This window comes from Heteronotia binoei, chromosome 20, assembly GCF_032191835.1.
Source record: "Heteronotia binoei isolate CCM8104 ecotype False Entrance Well chromosome 20, APGP_CSIRO_Hbin_v1, whole genome shotgun sequence".
NCBI lineage: Eukaryota > Metazoa > Chordata > Lepidosauria > Squamata > Gekkonidae > Heteronotia > Heteronotia binoei.
The window spans coordinates 23,587,829-23,610,553 of NC_083242.1; the positions used below are offsets into that span (position 1 = coordinate 23,587,829).

The 22,725-nt window shown below is 46.6% G+C and overlaps 1 protein-coding gene across 1 annotated transcript; it reads right to left on the bottom strand.

Annotated features, from left to right (window-relative positions):
* Positions 1–866: 866 nt before the first annotated feature.
* On the bottom strand, positions 867–22,541 carry ZP2 (zona pellucida glycoprotein 2). Its single transcript, XM_060261038.1, has 16 exons — positions 22,434–22,541; positions 22,289–22,353; positions 20,765–20,851; positions 20,576–20,670; positions 18,774–18,920; positions 15,352–15,396; positions 13,711–13,875; positions 12,155–12,251; positions 10,676–10,857; positions 7,779–7,911; positions 6,214–6,395; positions 6,040–6,131; positions 5,285–5,409; positions 4,195–4,384; positions 2,102–2,237; positions 867–1,010 (listed from the first exon to the last, which is right to left on the bottom strand). The coding sequence occupies exons 1-16, from the start codon at positions 22,436–22,438 to the stop codon at positions 867–869; spliced, it is 1,890 nt and encodes a 629-aa protein (XP_060117021.1). The 5' UTR covers positions 22,439–22,541.
* Positions 22,542–22,725: the final 184 nt, after the last annotated feature.

The following is a 22,725-nucleotide window of genomic DNA, read 5'->3' on the forward strand; positions in this document are numbered from 1 at the left end:
AATGCCAGTAGCTCACAAAGTAGAATTTTTGCTCGCAAGACGCTGCAGCTTAGAGGGAACATTGGCTGGGAGACCACAGATTTTCCGGCAAACAGAGAGCCGTGTTACTTCAGAGCTTCCTCAAGCAATTCCAGCTCTGAGACCTGCTTTTTGGCTTCAGGAAGAGTCTCAGAGCGGCTCACAATCTCCTTGACCTTCCTCCCCCACAACAGACACCCTGTGAGGTGGGTGGGGCTGGAGAGGGCTCTCACAGCAGCTGCCCTTTTAAGGACAACCTCTGCCAGGGCTATGGCTGACCCAAGGCCATGCCAGCAGGTACAAGTGGAGGAGTGGGAAATCAAATTCGGTTCTCCTAGATAAGAGTCCGCACACTTAACCACTACACCAAACTGGCTCTGAGGATACCCTTCGGTAGTAGCTTCATCTTAGAAAGTCCATAGTGCCTTGAGCCACCCACACATTCACCCCCTCCAGAGCTCTGGATCTGAACGAGCAAAAGAGGACAAATGACTTTCTGATGAGCATCTCTGTTTCTATTAACAGTGTTAAACAACACTTGAACATATGAAGCTGCCTTATACTGAATCAGACCCTCGGTCCATCAAAGTCAGTATTGTCTTCTCAGACTGGCAGCGGCTCTCCAGGGTCTCAAGCTGAGGCTTTTCACACCTATTTGCCTGGACCCTTTTTTTGGAGATGCCAGGGATTGAACCTGGGACCTTCTGCTTCCCAAGCAGGTGCTCTACCACTGAGCCACCGTCCCTCCCCAAAGAAGAACACTTAGAATGCATGTACAAGTACCAAATCCAAGGTAATGCAATTTCTGTATCTAAGGTTACTGTCTACTTGTCCGAGTTCCACTATGTTCAATGGGGTCTGTCTTCTCCCAGGAAAGTGAGCAAAGGATAGCAGTTACCTCTTCTGCTTCTGGGAGGAGGACACCTTGTTGAGCAGAGAGGGGAATCTGGCTGAAGTTTGTCACAGAGGAGGGCACTGCAGTGAAAATAGACCTGGGGAGAAATACTTCATTAAGCATTTTTTGTATTATTCCATTTCTCCCGTGCTGCTTTGCAGCTTTTCCTTACTGAAACTATGGGATTACAGTTGCAGATCAGCTGTTTGTTAAAAAGTCTTGTTTAACAGTCCAAGATGGTACAAACAAGGGGCATAATATCTCAGTAGCTGGGTGGATTGGAAGAGTCTTGGGAGGGGGTTCACCTACCCCTATGGGGTCATCCCAGTGCCCAGGGAGGAGTAGTCCTCATCCCATTCAGGAAGGGCCTTGTAGTCACCACTGTGGCCAGCCAGTGGCCCTTGCAGTTGCTGCTGCGGTGAGCCGGCAGCCCTTGCTCTGTGGGTTGCAGGTAAGCAGCAACACTGCTGTGAAGGATCCAGTTGCCTGGGCCCCAAACTGGGCAGTGGGCAGTGGAGCAGCAAGCAAACTGGCTTTTGCTCTTCCCCTCCTCCACAGGTTGGTGGCATGGCCCTTCCCCAAGGCTATTCTTGTTCCCCTTCTGCCCCTGCTCAGTGGGGACCTGAAGGTCTCCCAAGAATGAGAAATGAGCTCCAACACTCTTCAAGCTATGGAGAAACATCTCCTAGCTGAAGAGAGGCATGGTAAGTGAGAGGGGAAAGCGACAGTGCTGGGAAACGCTGGTCCTGCTTGCTTTAACTGTGCCATGCTTGCATATTTGACCTCAGTACAAAGAGACACCTCGCATGCCAAGAAGAGTAGATCTTGTGCTGTCCCTAGAGACTCCACTTACAGAGGTCACTTTACACAAGCTCTTGCTAGCTCTGCTCCAGTCTCTAGCAGTTCTTACTGGAGGTGTAGAAAATGGGACCTAGGGTTTTGTGCATGCACACTTTCACTCAGCTATAGCCCCGTACTGGACTCCGTATCTCAGGGGCTGGATCCACAGGTCAATGACACTGCACCATTGTATCCACTGCAACCCTTTACTTTCCTGGATTTTCCAGCCCAGAAAAAGAAAATCCAGGAAGTTTGTGATTACAATTCCATCACAGCCAACCATGTGCAGATTCTACCAGGGAAGTGGGGGATGCACCAAACGTGCCCTGAGAAATGTATTCTACTCACCAGGCTAGGGAAAGCTTTGCCACCTGAAACAAAGGCAAAAGCTTTCACTTCAAACCTCTGGCGAAAGTTGGGATGCGCAACCCCCCGGCCCAGTGGATGGAACACCGTTTTGTAGGCATCAAGCTCATAATCACAGCTACAAAAAGAAAAAGAAAAAAAGCAAGAAGTAGAAAAGGTTTATTGCATGTGGCCACTGGCCATCACAATATAAGATTAAACATATCATAAAAAGTAATCAGATAGAAATAAAAACGGTATATATATGTATGTATGTATGTATATGTGTGTGTGTGTGTATGTGTATATATATATATATATATATATATATATATATATATATATATATATATATAAACACATCAAAATATCAGAGCACAGGCCTTTTCAACCGCGGCCCCTGCCCTATGGAACCAACTCCCTGAGGAGGTGCGGGCCCTGCGGAACCTTGACCAGTTCCGCAGGGCCTGCAAGACCACCCTTTTTAAACTTGCTTACCCAGACTGCTAAAGAAGGCTGTTAATAAGGATCCGCCAATGCGGCTTAAAGATCTAGACCGCTGTATATAAACTGGCAGAACCAGCGTCAAACATCATCAGCACTGTCAGACTAAACTATTTAATTGTATAGACTGGTTTTTAATGCTGTTAAATAATGTTTCATAATGTTTTATATTGTTTTATATTGTTAAATTTAAAGGTTTTATTATACTGTATGTTATTGAGAAATGTTGTTAGCCGCCCTGAGCCTGCCGAGGCGGGGAGGGTGGGATACAAATAAAATTTATTATTTATTATTATTATTAATATATACACACACACACATATATTGGCCACTGTGTGAGACAGAGTGTTGGACTGGAGGGGCCATTGGCCTGATCCAACATGGCTTCTCTTATGTTCTTATGTGACACAGAGTGTTGGACTGGAGGGGCCATTGGCCTGATCCAACATGGCTTCTCTTATGTTCTTCTGTGACACAGAGTGTTGGACTGGAGGGGCCATTGGCCTGATCCAACAGGGCTTCTCTTATGTTCTTCTGTGACACAGAGTGTTGGACTGGAGGGGCCATTGGCCTGATCCAACAGGGCTTCTCTTATGTTCTTATGTGACACAGAGTGTTGGACTGGAGGGGCCATTGGCCTGATCCAACAGGGCTTCTCTTATGTTCTTCTGTGACACAGAGTGTTGGACTGGAGGGGCCATTGGCCTGATCCAACAGGGCTTCTCTTATGTTCTTATGTGACACAGAGTGCTGGACTGGGTGGGCCATTGGCCTGATCCAACAGGGCTTCTCTTATGTTCCTATGGTCCAATAAACAGACCAATGGGTTACAAGAGGTATAATGCAACAATTACAGCCTTAAATCAATTACTAAAATACAAACATTTAAGTTTAAACTGCTAAGATATTATAACACCGTGATGCTGAGACAACATCTAAACAGTTACATTAAAAAAGTAAATCCAAAACAAAGAAAATCAAGTAGTTCTGTATCTTTGAGGCTTCAGCTGGAGCCCCTCTTAAGCCCCTGCAGGTTGTGACTCAAGACAGGAAGCCAAGCCATGCGTTTCAGAAAGCCCTTCAGGAGTGGCAAGAAACGTCAGGGGAAGAGTCAGAATGGTATGAAAAGCTTCCCTTCTGTGTAGAGCCCTCCTGCATGGAAGGAGCCAAAACTGCAGCTTTCTTCATGGTGGTGGGCTGTAAACCAGCTCTTGCAACTTTCAGTGCTTCAGAAATAGCCAGTAAGCAGCATTGTCCTGCGTGACCAAGAAAATAAAACAGACTTGGACACACAAGTCTGCGCTTCATAGCTCAGGAGAAAGCTCAGCCACCGACTCAACAGGGTCCAAGGTCATCCAGCAAGCTTCCGCGGCAGAAGCGGGGATTCGAGCCTGGGTCACCCAGGGCCCTGGTCTTCCGCTCCGCTCACTGCACCACACTGGCTTTCAGAGTGTGATGGAGTCATTCAAGGTGGCCACTGGCGCAGTTATGACCCAACGATGAAAGCCATTGCTCTGGAGTTGCGTATTCCCTACCTTCCCCTCGCTTGACTATGAGGACGTGCCAACGACGTTTGTATTTCCCCTTCTTACCCACCCACCACAATGTCCCAACGTGGGAGGGAGGCGGGATCTAGAGACAGCGTTGCCCAGCAGCCATCTAGCACCAGGAGGATGTTGGGATCATTGCGGTGAAGGACTTGAACTTCCAAGAAGATGGGCTGCCGCAGATACTTCACAACAGGATGCTGACTCTCGCTGTAAGGCTGGAGGTAGGAGTCATCTGAAATCAGAGCAGACACGTGCATCATCGAGCTCTGCCACTGTGTGAATTCTCTTCCCAGGCCCTGACCGCTGCCACTGGTAGCCCTTCCCTTGGAGCTCAGCTGGCTCCTGCCGTACTGCCCTGGCAAAATGGCTTTTAAAAAGAGGGGTCCCCCATTTTTAGATACTTTCACTTCTAACCCAAGGACCATTTTATGAGTAAGTTGCTAAACCTCGTGCTGTTTCTCTGCCCCTGGCATTTTATTGCTGGTTTTGCCTTGAAGCACTTGAACCCAAGTGGATCCCCAACATATAATCTGCCAATACAATACTCCTCACATATAGCGTGAGATTTGGGGTTGGGGGCGGGGGGCCTGCAAAATCATTTATGCTGTTGTGTCACTCCTGGGAAAACTTGGCACAGGGTAGCTCTAGGAATTGCTGGAACCTTATGGTCTCACCTAGCAAGGCCACCCTCCAGGTGGGACCAGAATTACAGTTCATCTCCTGACTACGGAGATCAGTTGCCCTGGAGAAAACGGAGCCCTTTGGAGAGTGGACTGTATAGTGCTGAGGCACTCACTGAAGTCCCTGCCTCCCCAGGCTCCACCCCCAAATCTCTAGGAGATTCCCAGCCTGGTTCTGGCAACCCTATCCTCCCCATCCCCCACCCACAGCCTCGAGGACCTGGCAACCTAGAGGGATTCCTAAGACAACCCTTCAGTTTTAACAGAGTTATTCCTAGAGCTACCCTATGTCACGTATGAGTTTTCCAAGAACTGATACAGCAGAAGACAATGCCAGTAGATTTTTTTACATTTCCTCTCACTGCTACTCAGGGCTTGCCTAAGCAGGCTGGGAAGAAGCCCCCCCGTCCTACTTAAAACACTGGAGCCCTGTGCCTCTCAGGAAACCTCACCTGGGTAGAGAAGGAGGATCAAGGAGAGGGGGCCTTGGTTGATGACCAGCTCTGGAGGAGGAAGGCTGATTACCTTGACATGCAGCGAAGCATCGTCATTGCTGTAGAAGCAGACCACGGTCAGCCTGGAAGACAAAACTTTAAGCACGAGGGCCACTTCAAGATGCTCCGTCCAGATTTAAATCAGAAATACTGAACTCCACATCCCACAAGCCATTCCCAGTTCATGAGCTACATTCCTGGGCTTGATTCCTGGTTTAAGGAATATCCTGCAACCAGTGTTCCCTCTAAGCTGCAGTTTTGTGAGCAAAATTCTACTTTGTGGGCTACTGGCATTAAAGTTGTGCGCCGCTGAATAAATTAGTGTGCTTTGGGATCCTCCTTCCTGAGCGAAGACAAAACTGTGTGAGCTGGAGGCTAAATATCTGTGAGCTAGCTCAGGCTAACTCAGCTTAGAGGGAACACTGCCTGCAACATCTCATACTTCCACTTGGGGAACACTTTGAGTTGGAAAGAACGTACACCCTTCTACTATTGAAAGATCTCAAAGCCATGATCAACAGCATCTCAAGGCTAGGCTTCTCCCCTGCCCCAGAACACTGCAAGCAGGTAGATGAACAGCTGATCACACCCGCACTTTATATAACACATAAATGTAATATGTAAGGCAGAAGGCTAAGTTAATAGACCCCCAATGCCAGATTTGTGATCATACCTACTGGGAAAATTTACCTGATTTCACTGGAATCATTTACCTGAATTCGCTGTCTCTAGATATCCTGCTTGGTGAAAGGTCCATTAACAGGGCACTCACTTCATTCTCATACACCATCTTATCACCATCAAACTGAACACATGGGGGGAAAAGTTAGTTTCCAAAGGGCTAGACAGAGTTCCCTGCAACTGCACGTATTGACCAAAGGACTCACCCTTTGCCTGGTCCCACAGCCATTGAGGGGTACGTGAAACTGAACTGTGTCACCAGAAGGTGATCTGAAGAGTGGCCTGCAGGTGGGATCTTTGAGCTGGACGGTATCCAGGTTTAGCGCAGGTTTAGTGCTGCTGCTAGAGATTTCGAAATCCATGTGACCATCTTCTGTGCAGGTGGCAGCTATTGCAGAGGAGAGAGTAGAATCACTGCAGGAGAAGCCTTACACCAGGAGCTATCAATGACCCTGGGCGCGTTTTCCAGTCCCCCTGCCTATTGGTGAGAAACATTTGTCTTTCTGAACCTTTTTGAAGAAAAGGAGAGAGAAAGTGTAGCATCTTTCTGATTAGTCATGGCAAGATAATTTCTTCTAGACCAGAGGTGTCAAACTTATTTGTTATGTGGGCCAGATCTGACATAATTGAGACCTTGCCGGGCCAGGCTGTGTGTCATAAGTGTCATAGTGATATAGTGTGTCATAAAATGTCATAAGTGATATAGTGCAGCATTATGTCTACTGGCTTTGTCTGTGTTGCTGTGTCAGTTCTAGGAAAACTCATAAGTGATAGAGTGTGTCATAAAATGTGATGCCAGGTAGTGGATACATAAACTTTATAAAGGAAACAAACAAACACAATTAAAGATTTTTTTAAAAAAACTTTAAATAAAACATGCTTAAAAGATTGACACTTTTGCAATGTTTTCTTTAACAGTCTCTGATAACTGAAGGAAGCAAGAGAGAGGGAGAAGGAAGCAGACTTGCTCACGGGCCTGATGGGAGTCCTTCAGGGGCATGATTTGGCCCTTAGGCCGCATGTTTGACACCCCTGTTCTAGACACCATTAAGCAGATTTTGTACTCTTTTAAACTTGACTTGCCATGAACACCTTGCCTGATTTCAGCAGTGTAGCTGTGTTTGTCTGCAGTAGAACAGCTAGATTCGAGTCCAGAAGCACCTGAGAGACCAACAAGATTTATCATCTGAAGATAAACTCTAACTCTCCAAAACTGATGCCCCTAAAACCTAGCCGTTCAGTTAGCAGCCTGGGACAGAATCCTCCCTTCAATTGTAAGTATAATCCTTATCTAAAGCTGTAATGTACTGAGTGACTAGACGTGTTGAAGGCAACATGCTTTATTAGCGAGTACATCACAAAGCAAGGGGCCGTGTCCCGATACCCCGGAACAACCCTCAGTCTGGCCAGGTCCAATCCTGGCCAGTTAAACTTCCCGCCACAGATCTTGATTGGCGGAGCGCATTTGCGGAGCTACATCCGGAGACCAGTGGACTTCCACTGGTCACCTCCGTAGTGTCCACTGTGCTGTAATTTCAGGACTGAAATGCAAGACACAACAAAAGCCATCTCCCATCTGCTGTTCAGCAAAAAAAGTGCTTCGCATACAAGCCTTTCAGGAAGACGAAAGTCTCCTTGGTTGAACACATAGGCAGAAGTATGACCATTACTGACCCCACCCCCATGCAATGGCATGGCACACCTGAGACCCCAATCCAAAAAGGTGGAATGCCATATAGACCACACAGCACAGGCTGTGCTCCTCTCTTACCCAGTGGTGCATTTTGCTCACAAGGACACTCAGGGTAGGTAATCACAGTCGCCATTTCACCATGGAAGCCAAAACTCAATTTGAGCGAGGAAGCGTAAGGCTGGAAGCCTGAACAGCCGTCATCTCTGTAGATCTACAACACAGAAGATAACCGCTGTTACTTGCTCGTGTCACTGACAATAATAATCAGGATGCACCTTCCTGTTTTACTGCCCTATCTTCCAATGTCTATAATCCAGATCTTACATATGGTTCTCCTTTATTAAACTGTTACTTTAAAATAACCTGACTGAGAAAGACAGTCTATAAATGAAAAGACAATCAGGAAGCAAAACAGAACATATCAGCATTAATTACTTTATTTATTTTCATTTTGTTGTATTTATACCCTGCTTTCCCCTGACGGGCTCAGGTGATCAGGTGATTTAGCATAGAGTGTCACCCCCCCCCCCAAGCTTACTTTACATGGGGACAACCCTGTTCCGCCTTTTACAGCTTTCCTAAATCCCGCATGTAACTAACTGTGGAAATCTGGCTTCTTTCCTGGACAGATTTCAATCAAATTTGAGCACCCTACCACAACAACTAAAAAATGAGTCCTGCTACTCGGCAAATTAAAACAAGCAGGGTGCAAAGGTTCAGCCAACAGCTCAGACGAAGTGACTTGGCAAGCAGGAAAATGTGGTTCTTCAGAGAACACTTAAGGGTTACCAAGAATCCTTTGAACACCAAATATGCTAGGTAATATGGGATGTCTGAGAAAGTAAGCTACGCCTCTTTCTCAAGCTCTTTTCTGATATAATTTAATTTCAACCGCTTCCGTGAGGAGGGCTTGTTAGTGGCAGGCCTGGTCACTCCTCAAACGCAGAATAGCACCTCTGCCAACCCTGCCGTGTGCCCAGCAGAGATTCACCGCCATGCTGTGCTGATGCCAAGGCACCCCGTAAGATTTTCATTGCAGGCTCAAGCCAGAGAACTGCAGCAAGCACCGTTGCCACTCTGGAGGAACAGACTAGCCCCACTTCGCTTCATTTACCAATGGACTTAGGATTTACTTCGCTCCCCAATGGAGGCCCAAAGTAGCCAACACCACTCTCCTGTCCACCACATTATCCTCACAATATTCCTGTGAGGGAAGTTAGGTCGCGAGAGCGTGACTGGTCCAAGATCACCCAGCCAACCTGGGTCTCCCAGCTCCTAGTCAGACACCCTCACTACCACACCACGCTTGGATCTCAACTGGACTTTAACTCTGCCTTCTTTGATGGCTTTCGGGAGGGAAGAGAAATTTCTGGCAGGGCTTTCAAGGGTGCCTAGAGGAACCACTGCTAACCGTCCCTCTTCCGGCTCCCTCTTGCTCCCTTTCCGTAAGATTGCTTTAAGTATTTTCCTGAGCTGGCCAGAGGCTCTGGAGAAAACAAAAATTAGAGATGTCTGGGTTGTTAAGTGCTTGCAATTATTGTGACTTAGAGCTCTTTAGATGAATGCTGACAGTTTCAAAATTGGACTTTCCCCCAAAAGAAATAACATGCAGATCAGAAGATGGATGCATTTCTAGTCCTGTATCCCCCAAGACCAGGGGTAGGGAACGTTGGCTCTCCAGATGTTTTTTGCCTACAACTCCCATCAGCCCCAGCTAGCATGGCCAATGGCTGGGGCTGATGGGAGTTGTAGGCTAAAAACATCTGGAGAGCCAACGTTCCCTACCCCTGCCCAAGACCCTCTTGGACACAGAGCTGAGACACACCTGTTCAAACCACTGGCCCATCTATTCTGGCAAGCAGCTGTCGCCCAGGTTCTTGGCAGAAGAAGGTCTTCCAAAATCTTTGAGATCTTCTTGCTGGGACCTTGTGCTCTAGCACCAGCCATTGCACACAAATGGACTCCTCTCTGGACGTTACCATTCAGATGAAAAGGAAAGCTGCTGAGCTATGGACCTCATTCTAGACCTTCAGTGGATTCCTGGGTTGCACTTCCATCAGCCCAAGGTATGTGCCCATTAACCGCAAGCTCTTACCCTGGACTTCAAGGCAGCCCAGGGCACATAGAATCATAGAGTTAGACGGGGCCTTCAGTGTCATCTAGTCCAACCCCCTGCACAATGCAGAAAACTCAAATACCTTCCCTTCAGATAAGAGTCCGCACACTTAACCACTACACCAAACTGGCTCTTCTTAAAATGTGGTGCCCAAAACTGAACACAATACTCCAGGTGAGGTCTTACCAGAGCAGAGTAAAGCGATATCACATCATGTGAGCTGGACACTATACCTCTGTTGATACAGCCCAAAATTGCATTTGCCTTTTTAGCCACTGCATCACATTGTTGACTCATGTTCAGCGTATGATCCACTAAGACCCCTAGATCTTTTTCGCACATACTACTGCTAATACAAGTCTTAGCAGTAGTATGCCCATCAACCATCAGCTATAACCCTGGACTTCAAGGTGTCAAGAGTCACTCCACTTTACTCATTTTCCTCTTGCCATATGTATTCAATTATACAATGCTATGCTGTGCTTTTGATATAACCGTTACTTATTACTTATCTGAAGGGAGGATGGCATGTCTGGGAAAGGGCTAGTTGCAACATGTAACCAAGGTCAAGAAGCTGGAGGAGACACGAACCATGAACTGATAGTAGGCACCTGTAGTGATGAAAGTTTAGCAAAACCCCCACGCAACCCCACCGCTTTTGCTTGGCACGCTTTGGTTTGAATTATAACGGTCAGGGCAAAGGTTTGTAAGTTGGAGGGACTGACAGAGGTCAGTTCCGACAACGCGTGCGTAAGCCCATGAAGCTGGAATAAAGATCTTGAACTTCAATTGTCTTCCTTGACTCTGGGTCTGACACAAGGCAGTCCAGGGCAAGAACCCATCAACCGCCAGCTCTTACCCTGGACTTCAGGACCTTCTTGTTGATATACAGCTTCACACCTCTTCTTAGGTCCACACTGACTCCATTAGGTTGATGCTGGCTCAGTGGAATGTTCTTATTGTCGAGGCTGATGGCAGACAGTGTTCCTGGGAATGCTGGGATGGCAATCATCATGTGTGTGGAGTTACATGTTGCTGGGCCTGAATAAAGAGGGGTTTTTTTTTTCATAAATAGGCCCCATTTTCCACGATACCACAATGTTATGTTCTATCTTTTACTTAAAGCCCCAACTCTCTAAGTATCAGGGTCCAAGGGAAGCACAATATAAGACAAATCTATGTGAAATCAAACCCTACCCATAAGACAGCTATAAGATCAGTGATGCCCAACAGTCAGTGGGATCATTTACATCCTCAGGGAGAGATGGAAAGAAAGCAACTTTAACTTTAAATGTATTCTCCAGGCTGCTGGCTGGCTTGGCGAAGTGATTTAAAGAGACAAATGCCTTCTCCAAGCTGTCCAACAGAGAGGTGGAAAGAAAGCAACTTTAAATGCATTCTCCAGGCCACCAGCTGGCTTGGCTTAGGGAAATGATTTAGAGACAAATGCCTTCTCCAGGCTGGCTGATGGGGTGGCGGAGACTTCAAGCACCACATAATGTGTGTGAAAGAGCCACACGTGGCTCCTGAGCCACAGTTTGGACACCCTCGGTCTAGTGCAATGTCTTCAGTGACAGACAACTTATGGAAACTGCTGTGCCTCAACAGCGGCTTTTGCCCAGGGTAACTGGAGGTGACAATACATTCAACAATACTGGTCTCCAACATCATAGCCAAGATGGAGATTAGACAGCAATAGTGCCAATTACTTGGGGGGGGGGGAGTCCACAAATGAGCTATTACACAGGTAACCCACTGGAGAACTTGCATTGCTTCCCTCACACACACACCAGTGTCCCTGGGAGTGTGCCGCTAGGAGCAAGTTGCCTGGCAGCCATCAAGTTGTAAGAGTTCAAAAATGCAATTACTTGAGAGCTGGCAGAGTTAGGAGAGAGAAAAGTCATGCGACATAAAAGCGTAATTGCTGCTAAAGTGCCTGTAGGCGAAGAACTAATAGCTGTTAGGGGGCTCCTTTTAGGTTTGGAAAGATTCACACCTCCAACTGGTTGGTGCTACAGGCCAGTGATGGCTGATTTAGCCATAGACCAGCCTGGCATCTGAAGTGACAGACAAGTTATGGAAACTGCTCTGCTTCAACAGTGGCTGTTGCCACCGACACGCATTTCACATGCACTGGCACGCTTCCATCTCTGGGCTCTGCTGATATCTCAACTGATCTAATGAACGCTTTAGGGATGCATCAAACCGTGCTTGGATTTTTAGTCTCAGCCAGTACAAGCCAAGGTTTCCTGTGGTGTTCAAACAAAGCCTTACTCGGAGGAAGTCCCACTGCAAGCATGCCTGAGGTCAGGGCCCATGCCTTTAGTTTGGGTCTTACCTGGAGCACAAACCATTCTCGATTCCACAGTCAGACGTCGTTCCGGAGGCCCATAGGTAAGCTTCAGCGCCACTGTGTAGAGCACACCACCATCTTGCTACAAGATATCAACAGCCATCAATCCTTGGCATGCACTGGCCATTGCCAAACCCCGAGGCCCACTAAGCTCCCATTTCAGTGGAAAGCCTGCTTCAAAAGCACATACCGTTTCTTATTTGTTCAGGGCCGAGCAAGACGTTTCTGTGCACTGGGAATGAATGCTGATTGGATAGCCACTAGGGGGTGATGCTCGCCCTAAGTACCACTGTATTTACTTCTAAGAGGACTCCAGTTCTTAAATACTGGGTTCGATGAATGAGGAGGCTCATTGCATAGCAGTGAAGCATCTTTAGTAAGTGTCTACAATCAGGTAGCTGGCTCGAGGTTGACTCAGCCTTCCCTCCTTCCGAGGTCGGTCAAAGGAGTCCCCAGCTTGCTGGGGGGAAAGCGTAGATGACTGGGGAAGGCGATGGCAAACCGCCCCGTAAAAAGTCTGCCGTGAAAATGTTGTGAAAGCAACGTCACCCCAGAGTCGGAAAGGGCTGGTGCTTGCACAGGGGAGGTCAAACTACTGAGAAGCACTCAGAGCATGCGGCAATATATACAGTTGGGTCAGGAGAAACCCAGCCCACAGGAAGCAGAAAACATCCTGTGATTGTGCCCTTTTTGGATCCTTCATTAGAATATGCATCCTCATTGGCAGAACCTTGGATCCTCTGATACTGCCTCCTGACTGGCCAGTTTGAATTATGCAGCCAATCGGGATGCAGATCTTTGGATCCCCTCAGTCTATTGTGTTGCACCTCAGGCTCAGGACACAACACCCAACATTTCCAGGCATGCCTTCACATACATAACACAAGTGCTAGATGTAAAGCGCGGAAGTGGCTACCCTTCATACAGTTTCATATTATTACATACAACTGGGGTTTGGGGACATTCTGTACCGTGAGAATAAACTCCCCAAATGGGCTAATTCTCAGGCAAAACAAGCTGTTAACATCCTGGCTTTCCTTTGGAATGCACATTAAAAGTTCTGCCATGGTTACTAGGAAGGAGAGAGGTCGTCCAGTTTAAGGCATCTTGCTGATTAGCAGGGGTCTTTGTCAATGGCACTGGGGTGCTGCTGCTTCTGAAGAGGAACCAGCTCAGCTACCTGCCACCGCAAAACAGCCAACTGCTTGTTGTAGAAAGCTTGGTGCAATCTGCATCTTCCGGGATCCGACTGAAGCATTGCCATGGATAAACACAGCACTTCAGCACCAGCCCCCATTCAGCCAAAAAACTTCGGGCCAGTCATTCTCAGCCTGATGAGCCTCACAGGCACGGTTGCACAGATACGATCATTGAAGAAAAAATTATTACAGTGCCCATTGGAAGAAGGGTGGGATAATAAGACAGGCTGGACAATCATGTGTGAGGAATAGTCCAGGGCTGATTTCCCACTCCACCTGCTACAGTAATTGTAGCCTAACAGATCCAGGCAGAGAGACCACCCCACTTCTGCTCCCTTGTACCTTGTAAGCGGCAACCCCAGTAGCATCAAAAGAGACTTGGAAGATGATATGCTTGCCATCTGTTAGGAAAGTGTATCCCTGCTGCATGGCTTGCCTACGGTTGAGCGTGTGTGTTCTCGTTCTGTCTTCTATTGACACAACCCACTCCATTGGCGCCTCCACCGCCTGGAACATAAAGCCCAATTACTTCAACATGATACTGAACTGGGGAAAGCAGCAACAGTTGTACAATAAAGCCCTTCTTTTTTCAGGAGATCTGAAAAAAACCTTTTGCACTGTAAGATCCAAAGACTTCTGCTGAGATTCTGGAAATCATCTCTCTTGCTTTGCTGCACAGGAACGTCTGAAAGGCGATTCCTCAGTCTGCTTCACACAAGCTCACTACACTTTCCAAACAGGAAGCTGCACATTCCATGAACACATGATATATGCACTGGCTTGCCATTGGTCTGTATCCTGCAAGATGTTAGGGGCAAGCTCCCACTGGGTGCAGAAGGCCAGGGGAACATGGTCTTATAACACCACTGCATACCAGGCTTTCTATAATCCTGCCCGAGGTACTCTTTTTCCTGCTAATATGCTGATGGTATGTTTTGAGGTTTAACAGCTTTTCCTCCCTAACCCAAGCTGCAACTTCAGAGAAGGCCTACAAGCTGCAGTACTGCAGTCCAAGCTCTGCTCACGACCTGAGTTCAATCCCAGCAGAAGCTGGGTTCAGATAGCTGGCTAAAGGTTGACTCAGCCTTCCATTCTTTCAAGGTCAATAAAATGGGTACCCAGCTTGCTGGGGGTAAAGTGTAGACGAATGGGGAAGGTAATGGCAAACCACCCTGTAACAAAAAGTCTGTCAAGAAAACGTCCTGATGTGATGTCACCCTATGGGTCGGTAATGACTCTGTGCTTGCACAGGGGGATACCTTTAGCTTTTTAAATAAACCTTTTCATTTTCCATCACTCCACATGAACCCTCTCCTACCATGCAACAGTTCATCAGCCCATAACATGTTAGCCATCTCTTAGAACTTGGGGAGACACAGCCTGGGAGTGGGCCTTCTTTGAGAGCCAGTTTGGTGCAGTGGTTAAGTGTGAGGACTCTTATCTGGGAGAACCGGGTTTGATTCCCCACTCCTCCACTTGCACCTGCTGGAATGGCCTTGGGTCAGCCATAGCTCTGGCAGAGGTTGTCCTTGAAAGGGCAGCTGCTGAGGGAGCCCTCTCCAGCCCCACCCACCTCACAGGGTGTCTGTTGTGGGGGAGGAAGGGAACGGAGATTGTAGGCCGCTTTGAGACTCTGTCCTTGAAAGGGCAGCTGCTGTGAGAGCCCTCTCAGCCCACCCACCTCACAGGGTGTCTGTTGTGGGGGAGGAAGGGAAAGGAGATGGTAGGTTGCTCTGAGACTCTGTCCTTGAAAGGGCAGCTGCTGTGAGAGTCCTCTCAGCCCCACCCACCTCACGGGGTGTCCATTGTTGGGGAGGAAGGGAAAGGAGATTGTGAGCTGCTCTGAGACTCTTTGGAGTGGAGGGCAGGATATAAATCCAATATCACGATCTTCTTCTTCTGCAAATCCAGCAGCCTGCAGAGTTTCTGCCTGCTAGGACCCCAGAGCACTGAAACACCACCTGCTGAAGCCATGTTACATACCATATGCTCATCGTGCAAGCTGGGGATGAGTCTTGGGAACACAACCTGCAGGCAGGAAAAAGAGGGACATTTCAGTCCAAAACATCCTTCCAGGACTTGAGAGGGTGACCGATGCTATATAGGAAAGCGAAGCAAGGCTGTAGCCAAGATACTTCTGGCATAAACTGCAAGCAAGCAGGGAAGTGCTCCCTACAGGAAGGGATCCCAAAACAACCTGCAGGGACAGGGGATCCCACTACCCTCATGTGTCTCTGCTTCCCCTCGCCTTGCCTCCATTCCCCCAGCCAGAGGTGGACAGGCACCAACCAGCCCAGCCCCCAGCATGAGGGGTCTGTCCTGAGAACTGTTTCCTTCCCCTCCCCCCAAGATGGCAACTGGAGGGATGCCTGCTCCTTCTTTCCTTTCTCTGCTGTTGGGAGGGGGGCAGCTCTCTTCCCCTGTCTCGCCTAAACCTGAGAGTGGTGAGGAAAGGAAAGTATGAGCCAGCTTCCTATCTCCTCGTGACATGAGGGAGGGCAAGGAGAGATAGCAGAGCAGGGTCCACCCACCTGCCTAGGACCTGCCTACCTGAGGGACCGTCTCTCCCCACATGTTCCCGAGAGAGTACTGAGATCGGGAACCCAAAACCTTCTCGTTGTCCCCGGGCCAAAGGAAGCCCGCTTGAAATCTACTAGGGATAGGGCCTTCTCCGTAATGGCCCCTTCCTGGTGGAACCAGCTGCCGGAAGAGGTGAGGCCCCTGCGGGACCTTGCACAATACCGCAGGGCCTGCAAGACAGTCCTCTTCTGGCACCTAAAACCTAAAACTGAGTGTAGTTTTATAAGACCGCTGTATGTTTCTAATGTTTTAACTGTGTAAATTGTGTAAAATGTTTAAATTTTTATATTTTTATGTTAGATTTTATATGTTGTTAGCTGCCCTGAGCCACTTGGTGGGAAGGGCGGGATATAAATCATAAATAAACTAAAAAATAAAAACTGCCTCTGTGGGATGAGAGGGGGAGACCTTGGGCATCCCAAATCCTTGGCCAGCCCTGCCCCAGCCCCCACATGGTATGGCTCCTGCCTGCTCTCCTTAGTGGCTAGACCCCCCCATTTCTCCTCACTTACTCCTCCCTTTTAGTTCCTCCTTCAGGTGGCTTTTCCTCCCTTTACTTCCCCCATCAGGTAGCATTTTCCTTCCCATCTTCTCCCTCCACATCTTTGCCCCTTTCCGTCCCCTGCCCTGACTCTTCTCACAGTTCTTGGTGAGGGCCATACAAAAGGTCTAGTTTATATTGCTACAGCAACCTAAAAGGCCATCTGGTTTCCAACTAGAATGATTAAAGGTTTGGAATACTTTCCCTATGAAGAAAGGTTAAAACGCCTGTGGCTTTTTAGCTTGGAGAAATGTCGACTGCGGGGTGGCATGATAGAGGTTCACAAGATTATGCATGGGATGGAGAAAGTAGAGATGGAAGTACTTTTCTTCCTTTCTCACAATACAAGAACTCATGGGCATTCGATGAAATTGCTGAGCAGTCAGGTTAAAACGGATCAAAGGAAGTCCTTCTTCACCCAAAGGTGATTAACATGTGGAATTCACTGCCACAGGAGGTGGTAGCGGCTACAAGCATAGCCAGCTTTAAGAGGGGATTGGATAAAAATATGGAGCAGAGGTCCATCATTGGCTATTAGCCACAGTGTGTGTATGTGTGTATATATATATATATATATATACACACACATATATACACACATATATTGGCCACTGTGTGACAGTGTTGGACTGGATGGGCCACTGGCTTGATCCAACATGGCTTCTCTTATGTTCTTACGTTCTAACTCCCTTAAGGGTATGTTTCCCCAAAAAACTAGGGAAACTTAAGAGGTTTTTGTGCCAACATATACCTTCATGAAGCTCCTGAAAGGACTCCTGAGGGAAACAGCAGGGCCAATTGGAACAAAGTTGGAGTCCAGGGGCACCTTTAAGACCAACAGGATTAATTCTGGGTCTAAAGCTTCATGTGTGCATGCGCACTTTTTCAGATACCCAGAATTAAGCTTGTTGGTCTTGGGTGCCACTGGACTCAGCCACTGCTCTACTGCAGAGGTTTTAAACTCATTAGTTACGAGCCCTGGATCCAACATTAATGGTCCCTTTGTTGTGCAGGGCCATGTGTGCCATAAAATGTAATTCCAGGTACCAGAGATAATTTTTATAAAGGACACTCAAAGTACAAACATGCTTTAAAAACATTAACAGTCTTACGGTATCTCCCTGATGCCTTCATCCCCACTACCTGTTACGCACTGTGACAGTATCCAGGGACACACATCTCAGGCTGCTGGCCTTGCTTCTAGGGGAAATACAAACTGGCACCAGGTGTCTGAATAAAGGCTTTCTTGAGGGCACCCCAAAAGGGGCACACTCAGTCATTGGAATATGTGAACTAGGAACATGCAATCATGTAAAGTTGTGATTCAGGGAAGAAAAATCACAAGATGCTTCAAAAGCTGTGTTTTGTGTGAAAGCACAACATTCAAACACTCCGGCAATTATGCATTTATTTGCTTTCAGGGGCTGCTTCCACAATAAGGATTTCCCATGTCTCAGCCGCCAACTCAGTACTTATTTTTCTTTTTTCTTTTTTACATTCCGTATAGTGCTCGGTGCACATATCATTAGCAGCCTGTTCATCTCACACACAAAAATCTTTTAAAGACCCATTTTTCCCCCTAGGCAGGATACCATCGGCAAGAAAGGCTTCAAGCTGCAAGGCAAGCAAAGGAAGAGCTCTGCCTGCCTTTTAGATAGAGGCAGGGGACTGTTAAGAGATTTTTCAAGAAGGTTGTAAAAACTGTATTATTCCTATGCAGCATTACTCAGAGGTGTTTTTACTCACAGCTCAGCCAACTTCTTCGAGAAGGAGGGACTACTGGAAATTCTGCAAATACGTGTTCATTTTTAGGGTATTTTACACAGTGTTCCCTCACACTTCAGATAATTTTTTTTTGTTTAAAAATAGGGCTGACAGAAAATCATGAGGGTCACATGAAAACCCAGTGGGGCAGGTAAGGGCGTCAATGCACATCACGTATGAAAGGGAGTCTATGTCTAACGATGGAGAGAGAAAGGACTACCTGAGGGTGCCTGGAATTTCTCTTGCATGGGTGATTCCACACAGAATTTCATCAACAACCAGACTGGTACAGAAAGCCACCCTGCTGTGGAAGTAGCTAGATTCTGGGCATGTAACAGAGTGATGGCATTCCAAGATAGAAGAGGCCCTTACAAGATTAACCCTTTCCAGCCTTAAAGGAACACAAGCCAATCAGGTGCAATAGACTGAATTCAATCACACATTAAATCAACCCATAATGTCTTTGTATAATATATATATTTTTTACTTTAGTAGACCAACTATGACAAACCATACTTACAGCCATGAAATCTTTGGTACAGTTAGTAGCACTGGTCACACTTCTTGGCAAAGAGGTTTCATCAGCCTGGAGCACATCACAGTCCACGTTGTAAGTCAGGTTCTTCAAAGGCCCCGTCACTTCGAGCCGTAGATGGTGCTTGGCATTCTGTTGCGGATGACAGGCCAAGGGCAACAAGTTAGACCATCAGGACCTTGCTCAAAACCAGCACCACCTCCAAGTCTGTTATTAGAAGAGAGCTGCTGTGTCATGATGTCCCCCCAGGGCAGTCATATTGGAGGAAACTTCCTGAGAGGTATCAGAGTTGACCAACTACAGAAGAGGGCAACTAAGAGGCAAACAGCCCTTATGGGAGACTGATGCATCCCTGGGCTTTTTAGAGCCTAATGACACACAGCCAAGAGAGGGGGGGACGAAGGAAGAGATCTATGCAAGATCTTTTACCAAGGAAGAATCTTGAAGAGCGCATGAGGGAGGTATCCAACTCTGCCACCTTACAACAAGCAATTGAATGCAATAAGGAATTAAGAGACTGAAAGCAACTGCAGACAACACAGTAAGGGAGTGGGCATGGCTTGGTTTCCTTTCTCTTCCCTATTTATATAGATATCCTTTGTCAGATGTGAGGGAGTAGATGTTTATGTTCCAGCCAGGTCCCTCCTGTTAACTGGCATGGGATGAACGGGGCTCAGCAGGAGCAGGAGGGGAAACACAGGCTATGTCACTGGCAACATGGTGGTATCATTTCAGGCATGTACCAGAAGCGATGTCATAACACTGCAACATCACAGTGATGGTCTGACATTTGGGCAAAAACTATGGTAAAAAATGGCTTCTACCATAGAGTTTTGCCCAAATACCAGGGGATTGATGTGACAGCACTGACATGATGACATCACTTCCAGTACTCACCAAAAATGATGTCACCACATTGCTTTCAGTGTAGCCTCAGACATCCTCTAGTTCCTGGTCAAGTCCCCCCGCCAGTCAGGTGATTGACAGCAGGAGATCCCCCACCTCCAACTGGCAACCTTAGTTGATGCACATTTAATAGAGATATAGCCTTCCCCCCAAAATGTCCAGTTTGACCCTCAGTCAGGGATGGCAGCATGAGAGAGCTATTAACACAAAACCAAGCAGAACTTCCCTGCACAAGAACAGTACACTCAAAGTACCAAATATAGCAGAGTAGTTGAGTTTTAAATTTACTTAACAGCCTTGTGGTCATCCCCACTTATGCTAGTATGAATCACAGAATGACCATTTAATGAGCTTGCCTCATCTTAAACTGTACCCCTTCTTCACAAACATACATGGCATAACCAGATTTTATTGGCATGTACTTAGACTTAAGATCCACTGTGCTCAGTAGGGCTTGCTAGCTACAGTCTGCCCTTGGGACCCACCAGAAAAGCCCACAAGCCAAGGTGCAGAATTTTGCCCTGCAGTCTGGCACAGATGTCCACAAGCCAAGATGCAGAATTTTGCCCTGCAGTCTGGCACAGATGCCAACCCTTGTGGGAAGCTGGTAACAAGACAGAGAAACATATACCTTCCTTGCTGAGTACAAGTCCTCCCCTCAATTTCTAAATGCCAAGACAAGTCCAGCCAAGATTGATCCCAAAAAGGTAATTTTTGTGAACGTGACTAGTTTATGCTCCCAAAACCTGAGGTTAACAGTTGAACCCTGCCCATGGCAGTTTTTACAGTGGAAGAACCAACCCATTTAAAGCCAATGGAATTTTAACATCTGCCAAGAAGAATTCACTGCTGCAGCTTTAACCCAACAGCGTGGCCATTACCTCCAGTTTAGTGCACTTGATGTAGAGAATAGTTAGTATCTGTGTTTTATTGTCCACAGCATAGTCACAATCACCTGCTTCTTCCCCAGCTGCACCTAAGGAGAAAAAGGCCACAACCAAGTGTGTCATATACGTCATCCCCTTTGTTGTGAAAGCAGAAAGCCGATGGACATGGGAAGGTGCACATACCAAGAGTTTTCACTTGCCACGAATGGTTGGTCTCAAGTTCCTTTGGAAGCTGGAGCTGTACTTTATCATTATAGCAAGATGTTGTACCTAGAAAAGAAAATGGCGACATTAGGACTTACAGATCAAGCTATTCAGTCATCCAGTGCTCTACAACTTGACTCCTACTTTGAGAAAACACCTTGCTCTACTCATTAACTTCAAAGAAGAGACCTGTGACTGTATTACATGTTCATTGTTAGAACAGATTTTGAGTCCAGTGACACCTTTAAGACCAACAAAAGTTTATTCAAAGTATCTTGAATTGATAATGATGATAGATACCTTGAATAAACTTTTGTTGGTCTTAAAGGTGCCACTGGACTCAAAATCTGCTCTACTGCTTCACACCAATAAGGCTGCCCACCTGGATCTATGTTTATTGTCAGTTATATATGACATATAACCAATCATCACTTAGAGCCCCACCTAGAGCAGGGATTAGGTAATTTATAAATGTAACAAAATAAAATAAAATATAGTATACACTCTCACAAACCTCTCTACACTGTTGCCTGGTAAGCATTGTAAAGTAATTTAAAGTTAGTCTGCTAAGTGAATCTGCTGCAACTAATATAATTCCTAAAATGAAAGCCAGCTGCTTTGGCACCCTTCTGAAAGGCCAAACTAGCTCCTAACCCTTCTGAGAGACCAAAATAGCTCCTACTCAAGGAAACAGTTCCAGATACCACTGCATTCTAAACTCACAGCTGTTTTACCATCCTGTTAAGAAAACTAGAGTTGAAAACAGAACCACACCTGTGTTTCTGGAAAAACAGATCAAGAAGAAACAGACAACATAATCTATTTTATTTTTGCAATTTATATCCCCCTCCCTACCCCACACTTCTTGCCAGCTGCACCTAAGAGAAAATGGGCACAACCAGATATTTTTCATATACTTCGCCCTATTTGTTGAAAAAATTGAAAGCAGCTGAACATGGGAAGGCAAACATAACAAGAGTGTTTTAATCTATCAGTTATTTCTTGGATTCCAGGAAACGAAGAATAGAAACTAGTAATGAGTAACATTTACTTAGGACCAGGCGTGTTCAATTATTCTTTCCTACCATGACACTTGCTATTACCCTAAATAGCCTACCATTCAGAATTATTTTGAGAGAACAGCCTAAACTGCTTTAAAGGGCAAAATGGAACATAATTGATAGTAATTCAGGCTACTAAGATGCCACTTATCAAAGTCCCTGTTTTCATCTAACACTAGGTCTAGTAATTTCCACACATTAAATTTGAATACTTGATGCAGTTTTAGAAGGCTATCAAAACAATGACGACGAAGTGAAGAAATGACAAAGTGCAGCTTGTTAAATACTTGAAAAATGCAAAATGCTGAGACTTCACACTAACAAAAGAAGCTAGCAGCCCCCAAAGCTCCCTAGGATTCTAGACAACTATTGTCATTCACAAGTATTTACATGGAAAGGGTCTCACCACTATCAAAAAAGCAAGAATTTCAAGAACGATTACCTGGGAAATCTAGAGACTCGGAACAAAAAAGGCCACCTACCAAATAGCCAAGCACCAACAACTCCCTAAAAAAATGAGAGGGGGGGGCGTTATTTAAGAACTATCCCACAAAGCCCCCCAACCCCTACTAAAAACACTATTTTACCTCATCTTGTAAAGCCCACAAATGCCCTACAACAAAAGCTCATGCAATACCCAAAAGCAAAGCGAGGGGAAAACAAACCCAACTGTGCTCCTCTCAAATCATCACCTTGAAGTTTTATAGCAAACTTTCAAGCCCTCTGCCCCCCCCCCGCACCGCGCGTGCGCAGTGCAATCTCTGCTTCTAGGGAAATCTGCAATTAGCGCCTGATTGCCAGTTGCGCGCCACGTGTTTGTTGCTGCCTGCCAGGTTCACCTCTGCAGTGGTCGGTGTGTGAGTTGCAGCGAGGCCAGGA

Excerpts from the sequence above, each read along its gene's own strand:
- ZP2 (XM_060261038.1), bottom strand. Across the intron at positions 20,671-20,764 it reads GTGGCAAGTGAAAACTCTTG|GTGCAGCTGGGGAAGAAGCA; the intron begins GTATGTGCACCT and ends TTTTCTCCTTAG. Across the intron at positions 13,876-15,351 it reads GCTTGCACGATGAGCATATG|GCGGTGGAGGCGCCAATGGA; the intron begins GTATGTAACATG and ends TTTATGTTCCAG.